Here is a 20,602-nt window from a genome sequence, read left to right on the forward strand (position 1 = left end):
TGCAGTGAGATGGTTCATGGTATCATTTTTAACGATGGAGAAAAAAGGACAACTAGACTTAAGAACTGCATAGGAGCATGTGAATATCAAATATAATGTAGTGTTTACTGAACTTCACAAATCTTTCATAATAAACAATTTCCTATCATCTTATCAGCAATACTTGCCAAGTTAAAAAGATCAAAGTAAATTTAAAGGAAATGCAATTCCAAGAAAAACGTCACATCATCACAGAGAGAGGCTAAAAATGAATTTCGTTAAGCATTCTGAGAAGATAGTGATAATACAACATTGCTCCTAATAGCGCTCTAAAAATATTAGAATCAAAATAAAACGGCCAACTTAGTGCCCACATCTTGGTTTCTACTTACAATACTCTACTAAGAGGAACCACAGGTTCCTTGGAGAAGTGTTTGATTCCAGGTCTGGACAAGGTAAAACACAAGATCAACCTGGAGCATCTTATGCCAAAAAGCAAGAAAGTACTCAAAAGATGGGGGCAAGCTGAACAGACACAGGAGACAACCTGAAAGAGCTACTAACGGTCAATGTTGGAACTATGTGAACAACAAAATAAATAATGATAGTTTAGGATTATAGCACATAGAATAAAATATCCACAAACTCATATTTACATAAATAAGTAAATAAATAAATAACAGGAGAGAGAGCTCTTTCTTATAGAACAATTCCAAGTAATAAAAGCAGTAGGAATGAGGGAACTAGAAAGTCACCATTAGAACACCATAGTAAGTAACTGTTGCCTACAGGCAAGATCCATCAATGGATGCTAAAATTAGTGGGGGGAAGCTTGAAAAGCAACAGGATATTTGCATAGTCTCAAAGTATCTTCCCCCAAATACTTATAATCTCAAAGGGAAAAAGAGTAACTTTACAATGTAGCAACTCAGCAGACACCACTTAAACCAAGTGATCATGGTAATATCACCAGTAAAATGACAACAGACATTCCGTTACCTCTGATATAACACACTGGGAACGACATATCACTCATGCGGCAATCTTGCCAAAAAATGCATAACCTCAATCTAATCATGAGAAAACATCAGACAAACTCAAATTGAGACATTCTACAAAATACCTAACCAGGACTCTTCCAAGTGTCACGGTCATGAAAGACAAAAAAAGACTGAGGAACTGTCACAGATCAGAGGAGACTAAGGACACAGAATGGAATACGGAACTCTGGATAGAATCATAGAACAGAAAAAAGATGTTAGTGGGAAAACTGGTAAAATTCTAATAAGGTCTGCAGGCAGTTAATACTATTATATCCACATTAATTGCTTGGTTTTGATCACTGCACTACAGTTATACAAGACCTTAACATCAAAGGTATATGGAAACTCTAATATTTTTGTAACTTCTTGGTAAATCTAAAATTATTTCAAAATAAAACAATAAAAAAATAAACAAATAAAATGGCCCATTCTGAGACTAGAAAACAAAGATAGCCACCAAATGACCCAATTCTTTTGGAAGCTAATTTTAACTGTCATTCAGATTTAGGGAATTTAGGTATTTCTAGACAATATAAGGAAAATGAAATTCAGAAATTAATTACTAATACGAGATTCTCTTTCTAATTATGGCATAAAAAAGATTTTAACAGAGCCAACTTTCACATATATAGACTGAAATAAGCTCCATAAGAATGTCTCTTTCCTGTTAAGAAATCATTCTTTTAAGTCTCAAATCTTTCTTTACCTAATTGTATTTAGTGATTTCAAAGGCAGATAAATAAACTGACACAGCATTGTTTATGTCTAATATAGGGCTTAACCATACAGCACTGTTACAGTAATTAATTACTTGCAATTCTCTCACTCCTAGTAGATCATGAACTATGAAGGTAAGAACCACCCATCTATTGCCAACTTCACACCCCTAGTCCAGCATGGTTCTTGAGACATGAGGGTACTAATAATTATTAACTCAAAAATGAATAAAAAATTTAAGTAAAAGATCTTTCCAGCTGAAAGGAATTACTTTCATATATTTAAAATGCTTATAAAAAACAATCTCCTGGGAAAATTATATATAGAATTAAAAATAAAATAATCCTCACTGTACTTCTTTCAAATCTCAATGTTGCCAATATAGCTTGTTCCTATTCTGGATTATATTTTACATACATGATCTAGTCACAAAGAAGTTTATCTTTTCTTTTAAATTCAGTTTATAACTTGTGCCATTATGGTGACTTAACTTTTTTTTTAAATTGAGGTAACATTGGTTTATAACATTATATAGACTTCAAGTGTACATCATTATATTTCAACTTCTGTATACACTATATCATGTTCACTACCAAAAGTCTAGATTCCATCCATCACTGTACAAATGTCCCCCTTTACCCCTTTTGCCCTCCACTGCAGCCCCCTTCTCCTCTGGTAACCACCAATCTGTTCCCTGCATGTGTTTCTTGTTGTTTCTCTCTCTCACATACGAGTGAAATCATATGGTATTTATCTTTCTCCATCTGACTTATTTTGCTTAGTATAATACCTTCAAGTTCCATCCATGTTGTTGCAAATAGCACGATTTCATCTTTTTTTTAATGGTTGAGTAGTATTTCATTTTATATATATGGTATATATGTAGTATATATATATATACCACATCTTCTTTATCCATTCATCCATTGATGGGCACTTAGGTTGTTTCCTTGGATTGGCTATTGTAAACAATGCTGCAATGAAAATAGGGGTGCATATATCTTTTTGAACTAGTGTTTTATATTCTTTGGATAAATACCCAGAAGTGGAATAGCTGGATCACATGGTAGTTCTATTTCTAATTTTTTGAGGAATCTCCTTACTGTTTCCATATTGGCTGCACCAATTTACATTCCCACCAGCATTGTATGAGTGTTCCCTTTTCTCCACATCCTCTCCAACACTTGTGATTTTTTGTCTTTTTAATAATAGCCATTCTGACAGGCGTGAGGTAATATCTCATCGTAGTTTTGATTTGCATTTCCCTGATAATTAGTGATGTTGAACATCTTTTCATGTGCCTGTTGGCCATCTGTACACTTTCTTTGGAAAAATGTCTGTTCAGATCCTCTGCCCATTTTTTAATCAAGTTGTTTGTTTTTTTATTGTTGAGTTGTATCAGTTCTTTATATATTTTGAATGTTAACCCCTTATCAGATGTATGATTTGCAAATATCTTCTCTCAGTCCGTAGGTTATCTTTTCGTTTTGTTGATGGTTTCCTTTGCTGTACAGAAGCTTTTTAGTTTGATGTAGTCCCATTTGTTTATTTTTGCTTTTGTTTCCCTTGCCTGAGGAAACATCCAAAAACATCTTTCTAACACTGATGTCAAAGAGCGTACTGTCTATGTTTTCTTCTAGGAGTTTTATGGTTTCAGGTCTTACATTCAAGTCTTTCATTCATTTTGAATTTAAACATTTTTTTTATGATGTAAGATAATGGTCTACTTTAATTCTTTTCCATGTGGCTGTCCAGTTTTCCCAACACCATTTACTATGGAGATTTTCTTTTCTCCACTGTACGTTCTTGGCTCCTTTGTCAAATGTTAGCTGTCCATAGATGTGTGGATTTATTTCTGGGCTCTTAATTCTGTTCCATTGATCTGTGTGTCTGTTCTTCTGTCAATACCATGCTGTTTTGATTACTATAGCTTTGTAGTATACTTGGAAATCAGGGAGTGTGATACCTCCAGCTTTGTTCTTTTTTCTCAGGATTGCTTTGGCTATTCGGGGTCTTTTGTTGTTCCATATAAATTTTAGGATTCTTTGTTATATTTCTGTGAAAAATGTCATTGGGGTTTTGATAGGGATTGCACTGAACATGTAGATTGCTTTAGGTAATATGGACATTTTAACTATGTTAATTCTTCCAATCCATGAGCAGAGAATATCTTTCCATTTCTTTCTGTCTTCTTCAATTTCTTTCAACAATGTCTTATAGTTTTCAGTGTACAGGTCTTTCACCTCCTTAAATTTATGCCTAGGTATTTTATTCTTTTTGTTGCAATTGTAAATGGGATTGTTTTCTTGATTTCTCTTTCTAAAGCTAGTTCATTGTTAGTGTACAGAAATGCGGCTGATTTTTTTATGTTGATTTTGTATCCTGTAACTTTACTGTATTTATTATTTCTAATAGTTGTTTGGTGAATTCCTTAGGGTTTTCCACAAATAAAATCATGTCATCCACAAAAAGTGACAATTTTACTTCTTCTTTTACAATTTGGATAACTTTTATTTCTTTTTCTTGCCAAATTGCTCTACTAGGACTTCCAATACAATGTTGAATAAGAGTGGTGAGAGTGGGCATCCTTGTTTCATTCCTGTTCTTAGAGGGATAGCTTTCAGTTTCTCACCATTGAGTCTGATGGTAGCTCTGGGTTTGTCCTATATGGCCTTTCTTATGTTGTGGTACTTTCCTTCTATATCCTTTGTATTGAGAGTTTTTATCCTAAATAGTTGCTGAATCTTGTCACATGCTCTCTCTGCATTTATTGAGATGATCATGTGATTTCTATTATTTATTTTGTTAATGTGGTGTATTATTTTGATTGATTTGTGGATGTCGAACCATCCTTGCATCCCTGGAATAAATCCCATTTGACTGTGGTGTATAAGCCTTTTAATGTACTGTTGTATTCAGTTTGTTAATATTTTGTGGAGGATTTTTACATCTATGTTTATCAGTGATATTGGCCTGTAATTTTCTTTTTTTCTGTTGTCCTTGTCGAGTTTTAGTATCAGGGTGATGTTGGCCTCATAAAACAAGTTAGGAAGCATCCCATTCTCGTCTTCAAGTTTTTGGAATAGTTTGAGAAAGATAAGTATTAAATCTTCTTTAAATATTTGGTAGAACATTTAAACAAGAGAAGCCATCTGGTGGTCCTGGATTTTTGTCTTTTGGGAGGTTTTTATTACTGTTTCAATCTCCTTACTAGTGATCGGTCTATTCAGATTCTCTATTCTTCTTGATTCAGTTTTGCAAAGTTGTATGATTCTAGGAATTTATTCATTTCTTCTTGGTTATCAAATTTATTCGTATACAGCTTTTCACAGTATTCTCTTACAATCCTTTGTAATTTCTGTGGTATCTGTTGTAATTTCTCCTCTTTCCTTTCTGATTTTATTTATTTAAGACTTCTGTCTTTTTTTCTTAGTCTGGCTAAAGATGTGTCAGTTTTGTCTACCTTTTCAAAGAACCAGCTCTTAGTTTCATTGATATCTTCTACTGTCTTTTTAGCGTCTATTTTATTTATTTCTGCTCTGATTTTTATTTTCTCCTTTGACTTTGGGCTTTGTTTTTTCTTCTTTTTCTAGTTCCTTTAGGTATAATGTTAGACTGTGTATATGAGATTTTTCTTGTTTGTTGAGGTAGGCCTGTATTGCTGTAAACTTCCCTCATAGTACTGCTTTTGCTGCATCTCATAGATTTTGATATGTCATGTTTTCATTTTCATTTGTCTTTATGTATTTTTTCTTTTTATTTCTTCATTGATCCAACAATTTTTCAGTAACATGTTGTTCAATTTCCATATATTTGTGACTTTTCAAAATTTTTTCTTGTAGTTGATTTCTAGTTTCATAATATCGTGGTTGGAAAAGGTGATTGATAGGATTTCAATCTTAAATTTACTGAGACTTGTCATGCTTCCAACATATGGTCTATCTTTGAGAATGTTCCATGTGCACTTGAGAAGAATGTGTATTCTGCTACTTGTGGATGGAATGTTCTATATATGTCTATTAACTCCATCTGGTCTAATGTTTAATTTAAGGCCAACAAGTTTCCTTGTTGATTTTCTGTCTGGATGATTTATCCATTGATGTAAGTGGGGTATTAAAATCCACTACTATTATTGGGTTGCTGTCAATTTCTCCCTTTAGGTCTGTTTGGTGCTCCTATATTAGATGCGTATATATTAATAAATGTTATGTCTTCTTGATAGATTGTCCCCTTTTTTTAATGTCCATCTTTATCTCTTGTTATCTTTTTTGGCTTGAAGCCTGTTTTGTCTGATATAAGTATGGATATACTCGCTTTCTTTTGTTCGCCATTTGCTTGAAGTATCATTTCTTATCCCTTCACTTTGAGCCTATGTTTATCTTCAGAGCTGAGAATGGTCTTGTGGAGGCAGCATATTGTTGGGTCTTGTTTTTTAATCCATCCAGCCACTCTGTGTCTTTTGATTGGTGAACTCAATCCATTTACTTTTAGAGTGATTATTGATATATGACGACTTAATACCACCATTTTATCTCTTGTCTTCTGGTTGCTCTATATTTCCATTGTTTCTTTTTCATTGTGTTTCTTTCTGCCATTTCAGTTTGGTGGTTTTCTGTAATGTTTTTCTCAGTTTCCTCTTTTTTTAATGTTTTGTGTCTCTGCTCTGAATTTTTGTTTTGTGGTTACCATGAGGTTTGTACAAAAGGTTTCATAGATAAGATAGTCCTTTGTCTGCTGATAGCATCTCGTCTTCATTTGCCTATGCAAGCTCCACCCCTTTCCTCTTCCCTTTCTATATTTTTGTCATCACAAATTATCCCTTTTTATGCTGTGAGTTTGTTACCAAATTGAAGTGGTTATAGTTATTTTTAATGCTTCCTTTCCCTTTAAGCTTTATGTCATAATTAAGTGTTTACTAACCTATTCTGATATAAAGTTGCAATTTTCTGATTATGTCTGTCTATTACCTTGCTTCAAATTTTGTACACCTTTGCCTTTTAGTCTCAGGAGGGCTCCCTTCAACATTTCTTGTAAGGCAGGTCTAGTGGTGATGAACTCCCTCAGCTTTTGTTTGTCTGGGAAAGCCTTTATTTCTCCTTCATATCTGAAAGATAACTTTGCTGGATAGAGTATTCTTGTCTTACAGTTTTTATCTTTCAATATTTTGACTATATCATTCTACTCTCTCCTGGCCTGTAGAGATTCTGCTGAGAAATCTGCTGATAGCCTAAGGGCAGTTCTCTTATGGATTATGGGTTTTTTTCCCCTGGCTGCCTTTAATATTCTTCCTTTGTCATTGACTTTTGACAGTTTTATTATCACATGTCTTGGAGAAATTCTTTTTGCATTGAGATAATTAGGTGTTCTATTAGCTTCATAGATTTGTATGTCCAGTTCTTTCCCCAGGTTTAGGAAGTTCTCAGCTTCTACTTCTTTAAATAAGCTCTCTGCTCTCTTCTCTCTTGCTTCACCTTCTGGGACACCGATTATCCTTATGTTGTCTTTTCTAATGGAGTTGGACAATTCTTTTAAAATTTCTACACTTTAAAAAATCTTAGTTCTCTCTCCTCTTCTACCTGCATCATTTTCTTGGTTTCTATCTTTCATCTCACTGATTCTCTCTTCCATATGGTCTGTTCTATTTCCAATCCTTTCTAATGTATTTTTCGTCTCATTTATTGAGTTCTTCAGCTCCAGAATTTGTTTGGTTCTTTTTTAGAGTTTCAATCCCTTTGGTAAAGTATACCTTCTGTTCACTGTTTTTATTCCTGAGCTCATTGAACTGCCTTTCTGAATGTCCTTGCAGCTCTGTGAGTTTCTTCATGACAGGTATTTTGAATTCTTATCAATTAGATCACACTTTTCCATGACTTTATGTTTGGTTTCTGGAGAATTGTTGTTTTTTTCTTGTGATGCTGTGTTAGCATCACAAGAAGACCATCATAGCTTTTCATGGTGCTGGCTGAATTATTTGTCTCTTGTGTCATTGTGAACACTTTTCTTATTTAGGTATAGTTTTGTTTGTTTTGATTCCAACTATTCAACCCATTGGAGATTAGAGGCCTTTCTTTTATTTTTCAGTAGGTGGTGCTATAGCACAAGTTTTTGTTTTCTCTTACCTGAGCTGCCTCTGGCTATATTTGAGGACCAGCAGGGTCCACCCTCCAACTGCTTCTAATAGGGGTGTCACCAGTAATCTTGTTTCTGCTCCCCATGCCTCCAGGGGTCACTGATCCCTTGCTGTTGCCAATGTTGTGCAGTTGCTGGCTTCACTTCTGGGGCTACAGGAATGGCTGAGGCCTCTATCACATCAAGGATCACCTGGGTTGGAAATTCCATGGCCATAGAGGAGGGAGGGAGAGAGAGTTGGGTTTGCAGGGCTCTGCCTTCACTGATGCTCACTTCCTTGTGGCCCAAGGTGCTGCTTTCGACAGGAGGCTGGATTTGTGTGTGCTCCTCCTCTGCTGCTACCAGGCTCTGAGCCACGGCCTGGGGCCTGGGATCATGGGGCTCTACCTCCACTGCTGCTCCAATCCCTCTGGCCACAACTTTCACTGTGGCTAGGCACCTCTGCTGCTGCCCACTGGATTCTCTGGGGCTAGGAGTGGCTGACTCAGTTGCTGCAGCCGGGGGCCAGGATCCTGTGCACTGCCTCTGCTGTTCCCCCAGTTGGCCTCTTCTATGTGCTCCAATTCACCCACCTACATATGTACCCATGTGTGGATCTCTCCAGCACACTGATATGTTGCGCAGTGTAGCTTTTGTTGGGTTATGGATGCTTTACTTGCTGTAGGTTTAAGGAGTGAGACAAAGGGATCCACTCACACAGCCATGATGATGATATCTCATCAAGTTAACTTTTTCATAATTAGTTTCATTAAAATATATTCCAGTGAATTCAAGTTCTTCATCAAGTACCTGCCTTTACTATAGTAGTCATTGGGAAATGATACAAACAATCTAAGAACTATACCCTTTAGATAGTTATGTGTTATTATTTGGGCTACTTAAAATAAATAATAATGCCTAGGGCCAAATGCTATACTACTGTTCTGTATTAGAATATGTATTCTTTAAGGCCAGATGTTACATCTTATTCTTTGATATATCTCCAGTGACTGTTACAGAACTTAGTAGATAAAAATACTTCATGCTTTCCAAAAGCATGAAAATACAGAAAATGTATGCACAAAGCAAATTTGTTAAGCCAAATCTAGTAGACATTATTATAAGTAACTGAATCAAATTTCTGATCATATTCACTGAGTCTACAATGTAATTTATTATTGTAATGAGAAAACAGACTTGAGGGTTCTAATCTGCTATTTTGGAAACTGAATATTACATGTTTTATAGCTGAAACAGTTTTACACTAAAGATCTTCAGTGAGATCACTTTTTTGAAGCTATTCTAGCTTCATAAAAATCATAGTGAAATAAAGAACATATTTAATCTGTATAAAAAGTAGGGTATTATTTTGATCAGCTTTTGATCAATTTTATATTTTAGATTTTCTGTATCTAAACATAAGAGTAAAATCAAAAACAAACAAAAAACAAGAGTATGTATTTAATACTAATCAAACCAATGCATAAATGTTTACACAAGTCTCAAACACAGGGGCTAAACACCTTTCTTAAATCTTTTAAAGGGTATCCAATATAAAAAATGAGCATTCCATTCTTGTGCATGTCTAGATATGTGCTATGGCAACATTTAAGTTTTGCCTGATGTCAAGTACTCTGTTTATTTAGGAACAATAGTTACAATTAAGTTTGAATTTACTTCTCAGACAAAAGTCCTAGGTGGAAATTTATTTTATTGGCTAAAGAAAGTATTAAAAAAAAGCAAAACTCAGGAAGGAGGGAGGAGAGAAAGAGAGGAAAAGAAGGAGGGAAGAGGGGAGAGAGGGAAGAAAGAGAATAAGTTTCAAGTGAGAGATAAGCCTGGTAAATGCCCTTACCTTCACTTCTTTTTTCTGTTTGTTTTGCTGCATTTTCTACTTTTTTTTGTTTTGCTGCTAAGAGTTCCCGCTTTAATTGTCTTGCTTCTTTTCTGAGCTCTTCACTATAAAGCAAAAACAATTATATAAATATATAATATACTGAGAAAGAAAATTGTTTAGCTAAAACAACTAAATCTGGTTTTCAGGTACACTAAATCTCAAAGAAAAACAAAGTGAATAATGTAATTCATTTTGTTTCTGTGTATGTGTATTTGTGGTACAGAAAATACTTAAAGGGTATTTAAAAAGATGCAATTTTTCATGATAGCAATATAATATGAATTACTATAAAATATACCCCCTTTCAAGTATACCAAACAGAAGTACATAAGTGAGAAATGACCTATTATTCTCCTTCTAATTTACTTGCAAATTTACCATTCTAGTTTCAGTTTAATAATTCATGAACACCCTGAATCAAAATAAAATTTTTAATATAAATACTATTCACTAAACTTGGTGATACACAGGGCCGGCCCCGTGGCTTAGGGGTTAAGTGCGTGCGCTCCGCTGCTGGCGGCCCGGGTTCGGATCCCGGGAGTGCACCGACGCACCGTTTGTCCAGCCATGCTGAGGCCGCGTTCCACATACAGCAACTAGAAGGATGTGCAACTATGACATACAACTATCTACTGGGGCTTTGGGGGAAAAAAATAAATAAATAAAATTATAAAAAAAAAAAACTTGGTCATACACAAAAAGATTTGGCTTAAAAACTTGTTGAAGTCCTGAACTGGCACTAGTAACTACCATTTATTAAGCAATTATTACATGCTAGGTGCAATACTAAAAGTTTTTTAAACTTAGTTTTTAAACTTAATTTTTAAACCCATTTCATACTACAATTTGACCAATAATTTCCTCTTCTGTGAAACCTACTAGGCTGAGATATTCTGATAATTAATGTAATCATATATTAAAGGCAAACTGAGACAGAAATGTTGACTTCACTACAAGTCGCTAGTTAAGTGACTAGTTTCTATAAGCCAGTTTTAGGGCAAGAGATTCAAATTCACTCTGTGGAAAAAATTATTAACTACCTATGTCAGGAACCCGTAGGGTCACTTGCGAATAGTCAAAACTACACATTTTATATCTGTGAATGTCAAGCATCCACTCTATTTTCAATAAAAGCTACAGTGGATCACAGAAACTGAGAACACTGTAGCCCAAGCAGGCACCCCTTTCTGGAAATAATCTCTAAAGAGACCCAAGCCAAGGTTTAGTGGAATCTTAGTCTAAATAGTTCCATACTGATTCAACCTTTAGTGCTTCCTCCTAAAACCCAAATCTCATACGTTTTTACCATTGACTTATATTAGAGTCACCAAAGTGATAGGTTTTACAAGGTGCATGACTCAGTTCTTTTTACCACTTTTTCACACCAAACACACACAGCCATATTTTGTATCTGCTTGGCCTCCAAGATCCTGAATTCTGAAACTTTCCTCTCTGATCAAAACCCACTTACTCTTTTAGCTTTCTTGGTCTTTCATGCCTACTGTACCTGTGCTCACTCTTATAATAACGAAAGCCAACTCTTTAACCACAGTTCATGGTCCACCAGCCCTATTCTGACCCCAACTGGCTCTCTATCCATTCTGGATGTTAGGGTCAGTAATTTCACTGATGTTCTCACCAGCACCCTTAATTTTCTTGACTTGTTTGTCCTTACAAATACATCATAATCACCTAGGAGAACTTGTTAAAACATGTTCCAGGAGATAAATCTCCAGAGAATACGATTTCCTTAAATGTGGGATGCTGCCTGGGAATTTGCCCTGTGATAAGTTCCCCAGATAATTCTAATATGCCTCAGGTTAGGGACCCAATGCATTACGACCTTATTACAGAAACTATCTTCGCTTTCTTACAACTTCAAGCACTCTTATTTCAATGATCCTTTCATTCAGCCAACAAACATGCTCAAATTTCCCTGGACTCTGTTCCAATCAAGTGATTATTATCTTCACAAGTGGACTCCTTGCCTGAAAGAATAGTTTATGCATACAATCTACTACATCAACCTTTAATTTCTTAATCTCTTGTAATATATCCTTTTTATACTCTACTGAAACTGCCTCTGTATCAGCCTTTTGATACAACAGCCTTTTCTCAGTCCTTGTCTTGCTCTTTGGCCTCTCTATCATTCACTGATAATAAGCATTCCTTCCTTCTTCAAATTCTATCCTAATCACATTTATATACCTCTTCAGAGTCTTGACTCTCCAATTCTCCTTCTCTTAGTTACTCTTTCTCTTCTCATCCTATGTTGGGAATTTTCTTATTTCTATACCCTGTACACTGGTATTTTTATCTACTCTCTCATAACATCAACTATCACTTTTATATAGGTTATTTCCAAATCTAGATGTTTTGCCCTGATTTTGGTCCTGCTTTTCTAACTATCTGGTACAAATCTCCATGTACAATTAATGCTAATAGAAACATAAGGTAAGAAATATACAATTTTAGTTTCCTAGCTGCCACATTTAAAAAAATGGTAAAAGGAAACAGGTTAAATTAATTTTAACAACATATTTTATTTAACTCAATAACTTAATATATCAAAAATATTTCAAGATATAACCAATATAAAAATATTAATATCATACTTTACATTCTTTTTTTGTACTAAATCTAAATCTGGTGTGTATTTTATACTTACTGCACATCTCAATTTAAACTAGCCACATTTCAAGGGCCCAGATCTAGAAGGATAGTGGAGGCTAGATATCACAATATTTACAAACTCTCTATGTCCAAACTTGAAGTCATTTCCTTCCTGCCCAAATCTGTTCCTTCTTCTGAAGTCCCTATTTGATTGTGGAACCATTTTCCTCCTAATGATCAGACTTTAAACTTCCTCTGGGACTGTTCCCCTTTGCTTTCACTGAATCACTGTTGAAGTACGTCACTTTCCAATCTCTCTTACATATAACTGTTCCTCTTGACTGTCACCATCAATGCCTAGTTAGGCTCTCATTATGTTTTTCTCAGATAAATGTAATTATTTCCTATTTCTTGAAGTTATATGAGCACAGAGAATAGCAACTACATCTTTGCTCTGTCCAAGAAATACCTTTATCTTTTTATTACATAAGTTTAAAAATTTTTTACTTTGGTAAGTAATTCAGGAATTTAGGTGATGTTTTCTGAAGGTCTTTGAGGGGAAGATTATTTTGAAAGTTGAAGAGGAAATGCTGCATGACGGCTGAACAAACTAGTTATGAGAGTAATTTAAAGTATGCATAAAATGAAAAGCAATGAAAGTATATAGTATTGCAGAGACAGTAGAGCACAGTTATTAAAAAGATTAACTCTGGATTCAGAAAGTCCTGATTTAAACTCCATCATTTATTATCTGGGTGACCTAATAACAATTACTTAACTTCCCTGAGACTCAGTTTCCTCAACTATAAAATCAGAGTAAGGTATTTAAAATATTGGGCAATCAATACATGTTCAACAAATGGTAGCTATTATTATTTAGATATGTTCAAAATAGTACTATAGTTAAGGGCTGTTTGTCATGTAGAAATATTTCTTTACTATATTATTTACTATAAATGAATGCTAACTCAACTACATATGGAGATCAACTCTATTCATAATTTTTAAAAAGGGCAATGAATGCATAATACTAGCTTCCAAAAATCTATCCTTAAATAGTCAAAGATTTAGACACACTATTGAAGTAGCCTCAATAATATACAAACTGAACAATGATGAATCAAAACAAAAAAGACAGGGGCCGGCTGGTGGCGCAAGCGGTTAAGTGCGCGCGCTCTGCTGTGGCGGCCTGGGGTTCGCCAGTTCGGATCCCAGGCGCGCACCAACACACTGCTTGGCAAGCCATGCTGTGGCGGCATCCCATATAAAGTGGAGGAAGACAGGCCTTGATGTTAGCCCAGGGCCAGTCTTCCTCAGCAAAAAATAGGAGGATTGGCAGATGTTAGCTCAGGGCTGATCTGCCTCACAAAAAAAAAACCCGAAACCAAACAAAACAAAAGAAACCTCAAAAAAGACAAAGTGAGATGGAGAATGGTAGGTCTACACAGATTATTAAAATATGCTTCATTATACTGAATTTTTCATGTGATTAAGGATTTACAACATTGTTAAAATCTTTCAGACTATTCAAACAACACCATTTTTAGCACTTGTGGAATCCATAACTCTTGGAATAAAGTGCAAGTTTTTAAACTAGTCTTTAGATCACAGTCTAACTTAGGGTTCCTAACTTTATATACTCTGGAATATAATCCTATCCATTGGCACTAGAATATATTTAAATCTGTTAAAATGAGAATGAAAATTGTAAGCCTGGAGTATATGTCACCTTATACTACTTACAAAGGAAGTATACAAACTAAGGGCTTGCTTTAGAGTCCAGGCAGCCTCTTTCTGGCTCCCTCAGAGCCTAGTTTCTGCTTGTATGGTAAACGAAATGGCTTCTCTAAGCTGCCACTAATTCCAAGCTAATTAATTTTTTTCCTAACAGGTATGTTTCTAATTTGAATTCATTTGAATTTCAATATAGTTTATATGATATCACCATTATCCACCAGATAATTCTGCATTGTGTACATTTTTATCTGGTAAATCTGTAATATGCTCTGCTCCAATGGAAAAAAGAATTTTCTTAAAAAAAATCAACCCAATAAAATATCAGCAGCCTAGAAATTATAGTAGCCTTTATATATTTAGTAATAGCAAAGAAATTACTAATGCAATCAACAATTTCTAGAGCATCTAATATTTGTACAGTACCATTCTAAGAGATGGCACAGAAATTAAGATGAATAAGGAGGGAAAGGAACCTAACTTTGCTAGATTCTTTAAATCAGTTACCTCCCACATCACTTAATCTTCTCAATTACCTGTGATATAGGCATTTTACAGGTAAGAAAGATGAGGCTTGCAAAGATTAAATACTTATCCTGAAGTCACACAGGCCATCAGTAAGTGATAGAGCTAGAAACTAAAAATGGGATTACCTGAATTCTAAGTCTATGCTCTTTTCAATATGGTATACTAATAACTTGAGAAAATCTCCAAGGAGCCTAAATTCTAAGGAAGAGCATAAATCAGGTACATAAATAACAACGTGTACATAATAAAAAGCGGTAACCGCCATGATGAAGAAATGACTGAAGCATTTTGAAATTCAGAGAAGGAAAGATTACTATAGGCTAAATAAGGGATAGCTTCACAGAGGAGCCATTTGAATTGGGCCCCAAAAGATGAGTAGAGCTGGCCACGTGGAGACACAGTGAGGAGGCATCCAAGTAGTGTGTTTAAACCAAGACAGGGAGGTGGGAAAACACAGGGTGCATGCTATAGCATAAAACATTGTGCTATAGCATAAATGATTTAAAGAGGGGTGGGGCTAGTAACGAAAGATAGAGCCAGGAAGAGAATTTGGGGCAAAGTCTAAATGCCAAGAATTTGTGAGTGGCCAGGTGAGAATATTTTCCTTCAATTTTTCCACAGCTTTGAGCTTCCATTTTTTTTTACAACCAATTTCTCAACTACAGTAGGTCTTCATTTTACCCACTGTCTATTTATTTTAATACCTTATTAGTAACTCAGACGCTCCTTAAATTGCTCAAATTACAAGAAGTAACTTATGAAGTAACTTATGACCTTCTAATCACAAATTTCAATGGCTTCCCTTCGTAATTTAGACCTTCAGAAGAATCTGACTTTGTTGACCACTTTACCTCTGGCCCTTTGCTCTCTCAGACATAGTGCCATGCCAGCTCTCCTACCTTTTTGATATTCTTTCTGTTTCCACTGGCTTTTACTCTTCCACCTCCTACTCCTCAAATTTAGACGCTTCTTAATAGCCTAGTCTGAACCCTCTCTCTTTCTCTCTCTTCTTTAGAAATTTCATCCGTGTTCAGGTCTTCAATTCCATCTATCTTAATGCAGTCAATGTATAAAATCAAGATCGTTAGCCTGATGCTCTTCACACATTTCCACTTTCAAGCTGAAATTTACATTTCTAACTGTCAGATGGATACTTCCATTAGATATCCCACACACACCAAATTTACCATTTTAAAAGTCAGATGGGGGGCTGGCCCGATGGCCTAGTGGTTAAGTTCGGCGTGCTCCGCTTTGGTGGCCCAGGTTCGGTTCCCGGGCTCGGACCTACACCACTCATTGGTGGCTACGCTGTGGTGGGAACCTACATACAAAATAGAGGAAGACTGGCACAGATGTTAGCTCAGGGTGAATCTTCCTAAGCAAAAAGAGGAAGATTGGCAACAGATGTTACCTCAGGGCGAATGTTCCTCAGCAAAAAAAAAAAAAAAAAAAGTCAGATTGATCCATTTTGCCTTCTCAAAAAACGCCACGTTAGTTCTATCTTTCCTATTTTTGATAAAGCCACTGGAATGCTGGTTGTCAGGTCCACCTTCTAGTATTACTCTCATACTTTCTATAGCTAATTAGTAGTAACATCCTTCTTCCTTTACAAAGTCTCTTCCTTTCTGTGGTTAGTGATAGCTGTTTGTGCTTTCAAGACTTCACTATTACAACAGTCTCCTATTTGGTCTACATGCCTCTGGTCTGACCTTTCTTCCGTTCAATTTGCTCACTTATGCCAAATCCTATAATTCTACTCCTCTGATCTTCATAATTCCCTAAATCCTCCTGAATTGTGCAATAGTTCTTTCCCAAGCATTTAAGTCCCTCTCATGAACTACTTTCAAATTACATTTTCAACTTTATCTTTCACATATCCTCTATAGTTACTCTAAATTTCAGCCAAAACATACTAGTCATAATTACCTTGGCAAACTTTAAGCTTCAGCACACAAACCCCTTGGTCCATGCCATTTCCGTTACCTAAAATGGTCTTTCCTCCCTATTTCTGTCTACTAAAATCTTACTCATCTTTCAAGGCGTCACATGGAGCAAGTGGCACTTGAGCACAGCCTTGGGGCAAGGCTATCAACCTCACTGAGCCTCAGTTTATCTGAGGCTTACCTATAAATTGTGGTATATTCAGCATCTGTATTATAACAAGACTGATGCAAAGATTAAAGCTTAATGTGAGTAAGAGCACTATCAGGTGCTTAGAAGGCAATTTTTTTAATGATAAAATATACTACATCCAACTCATGAGTGAATTACATAAGCAACTTAAAGAAGTAAGACTTTAAATAAAAATCAATGATTTTAAGTAAAAATCGATGATAAAAGGATACTAATTACTACACTACTAAAGATATCTACTCTAATATCATTGATGGGTTGTTTTTTCCTTTTAAAACAAATGTCCATTCAAAAATAATAAACAGAACATTTGGATAAAAAAAGAGACATGTTCATCAGAAGACCTAGACCCAACATCATCATATGGCCATAGGAAAGCAATTAATCCTCCTTCATTGCCTCAGTTTTATCATCACCTAAGAATAGTCTGAGGAAGGTGTAAACTAATATTTCTGAAATGCATAATCCTAATTATAGTATAGGTGTAAAAAGTGATTATACTCTGCAAATCATTTTATTTCAATTCCATTGGAATTAGGATCTTAAAGCCCATTATCTAAGGAAATGGTAAGATGCCCAATATAGTCATCTTCATCTTAGACACAAAGAAGTTGAAGTGTGGAGACAGTAAAAGATTTTTTTCAATATTGCCCAAGTCAATAATGGAACTGTAAACGTGATACAGATATCGTAATTCTTTATGCGATGTCTCACTTAATCTGCTAACTACCCACTGAATGAAAAGTAAGTTTAGACTTGACTATCTTATTTTTAAGCTGAATATTTTTTATACAACACAAGACACTATGAATAAGTAACTACATAGGAAACTTTTTATAACTACAGTATGTTTACATTTTTATCAGACTTATTGTATAAAAGTAGTTTGAAAATCTTACAATTTTTAAAAAATTGTGCAGCTTTTCAACTTGAAACTAAGGATCTAAAATGGCAATGACAAGCATCTTGCATAATTTTAAGTCAGTTTTTATTTTTTCCCAGATGCTTTTCTCATTTTCTCCAGTTTCCAGGAATGTGCCTTAGGAAAATTTTGAATTATATCTGTTCTTTTTTCTTATGACATGAGAAATACTATCTTAATATAAGGGTGGTGAACTCAAATGCTGACCTTCTGTAATACTCACCTTCAAAAAAAAAGGCAAAGTTATCAAGACCTGAGTGTTTGACATGCTTTTGAAGGGAACTTTAATCTACAAAAATGAAATGGAATATGTATAAATTTCTTAATAAGATGGTAAATGAATTTGCTTAAAGACTTTGTTAAGCAAGCTAACAGCTAAACACATGTCCATTACAGATCATTGTTCCTTGGACCGTGGATGTAGTACTTGCCGTTAGCCTAAGCCTGCTATTTCCCAACATCCGATAAGAATTCATAACAGGTGGAAATGGTTGCGAACCAAACAGTCTATCCTTCATGGTTTTTAGTCTGCTACTTTAATCACCAAGATACCAAATCTGTTTGTAATGAAACAGCAGCTTAGCTGTCGATGAAATCATAAAATAGCTGTAACAAAAGACCATCACAGATATTAAAACTACTGATGTATGCCACAATTTTTAGACTTATGTTATCATCAGTGGAAGCAGAGATGTAGGTTTACCATATATCCGAAAGTATCATAATATGCTATAGTTTATACATGAATTTTATATATACATATTCAGGAAATATCTAACCAAATTAAATCAAGGAACCCCTGATTTGTGTGTTGAAAGCTATGTTCTACCTATTACTATCAGTATGGCCTTAGATAACTAAATTAATCAATCTAAGTCTCAGTTTTCTCATCTTGAAATGAGAATAATAGTAAGGTTGTGAGAAAGAAATAAGATGCCATGGAAATTACTTAGCATACTTAGCACAGTGCCTGGCCCAGAACATGTACTCAACATTAGTTTGCTTCTATTATTAACATTATGTTCTCAGCTCCACCACCAACACTACTTCTGTTTTCACTATTTACAGAATCAATTACTGACAAAATGAGACCTCAGGCTAACCAAAGAAATTAGAAAGGCAAATACTTCCATTTTTCTCATGGATACATAGACTTCAAAAGCTTACCGATAAGTTTTTGTGTTTGATGCACTGTTTGGATTAAATACCATATGCTATGAAAATGAGAAATATAACAGTTTAAAAAACCTAAAAATTACAAAATTCCGATATCCTAATTCCTATATCCTATCTAAATACTTGGAACTGAATTGCTTAATTTCTTTCATTATAATCTAGCTGAGAAGGTAAGGAATAAACAAGTCAACAAAGAAATGTATATATACGTACAAATTCTACGAGGGAGGCTAACAGAGAACCCACATTATTTTATATTATTTTAGTCTAAGTGATTCTGGAAGGTATCTATCAGAAGATAAAATTTAATCTGAGAGATAATGTTCTACATGCCCTTTATAATCTGTTACACCAATATGTAGAAATAGAAAGACTATATCCCTATCTGTAAGTACATTGTAATTTGGAAAGAAGGGAATCTAAATGCAGTTGCATATAGCCTTTAGACTTACAATGTTACTCCTTTCATATGAAAGATCACATTTATTTTGAAATAAAAAGTTTAGGCATCTGATGTAGATTGTCATTAATCTTTGTAAGATCTCTTTCAAATCTTAGAAAATTTTATTGTTTTTTCCAAAACAGACTAAACAAGAGTGAATCCTGCACAAAATCATAAAATGTCCATGAACTGTAGGTGATATTGCTATTCTGTCTAAACACTAAGTAAGAAGTTCAGAATCAAACATGTTATTTCACAGCAAGAACTTGGCTTAGCCAAGATTTCACAGAAGTGGAGTAAATTTGTTGTGGCAGATATTCGGTCTTTAGCCATATGTCTATTCCACAATCCAACTTTACAAATGATATTAACTCAATACGAAAAACAAATGAGATTTCCATTTCCAGTAAGGCAGCATACCAGGTAACCTGAAAACTCTCTTGCAATCAAACACCTAGAAGTGCTGAATAAAGTACATTTTTAAAGATACCTTTAAATGCATAGCTTAGCTCACTAAAAACCAAGGGGTTGAAAAACAAGTAAAGGACTGAAAACCAGAGCAAGAAGCATTGGAACTGTTATGGGGACACTCTGAGTTATAGTCTCAGTAACCCAGGAATGTGGGTTTTAACATGGAGGTATAATCATGAGGATGGAACTAGTATTCCTACACATAAAGCTAAGTATTCTCCACTCATTGGAAGAGTGGGAATAAACGCATCTACTGAAAAACACAAGCAGACCACAGAAAAGGTTGTCTGTCTCAGGTCCATGCAGGTAAGCAGGCTCTCAAGCTAATGAATATTCTCAGGGTATCTATGGAGTATTTTTAATCAAAATCACCAGTGGTCTATAGTACTGTAATGCACCTGTTAGAACCAAAGGCAAATCCTCTCTCATGGAAAGAACCCTCAATTCAGATTTCACAAAACTCAGAAGAGTTCTGAAAAAAAAAAAAAAAAAAAAAGACCCCAGTGAAAGATTTCATAATAAACAAGGAAACAAGGCATTGTGAGTGAGAATCAGAGGAACAACAAATAATAGAACCTGATCCTCAAAACTTCAGATACTGCAAAAATAAAACAAGTATGTTATATGGAGAGAATAAAAAAAACTGAATACAAAATCTACAACAATACATGGAAAAAGAATCAAAATAACTTTTAGAAGGGATGAATAAAATAGCTAAAGTTAAACTTAATGAAAAATTGAATAGCTAAAAAAAGAATGAGTGAATTAGGAAATATATCTGAAAACACACATAACAGGATGCAAAACACAGAAAGAAAAAATCAACAACTATGGGAGGT

The 20,602-nt window shown here is 34.8% G+C and overlaps 1 protein-coding gene across 3 annotated transcripts in view; it reads right to left on the bottom strand.

The window, feature by feature from the left end:
* Positions 1 to 20,602, bottom strand: part of CWC27 (CWC27 spliceosome associated cyclophilin) — a 220,084-nt gene that overhangs the window by 104,386 nt on the left and 95,096 nt on the right. For all 3 annotated transcript variants that reach the window (XM_058563996.1, XM_058563995.1, XM_058563997.1), the window contains exon 11: positions 9,703 to 9,806. In XM_058563996.1, coding sequence (XP_058419979.1) covers positions 9,703 to 9,806 — 104 coding nt within the window. The remainder of the gene's footprint in view (positions 1 to 9,702; positions 9,807 to 20,602) is intronic.

This window comes from Diceros bicornis, chromosome 20 (assembly GCF_020826845.1).
Source record: "Diceros bicornis minor isolate mBicDic1 chromosome 20, mDicBic1.mat.cur, whole genome shotgun sequence".
Taxonomy (NCBI): Eukaryota; Metazoa; Chordata; class Mammalia; order Perissodactyla; family Rhinocerotidae; genus Diceros; species Diceros bicornis.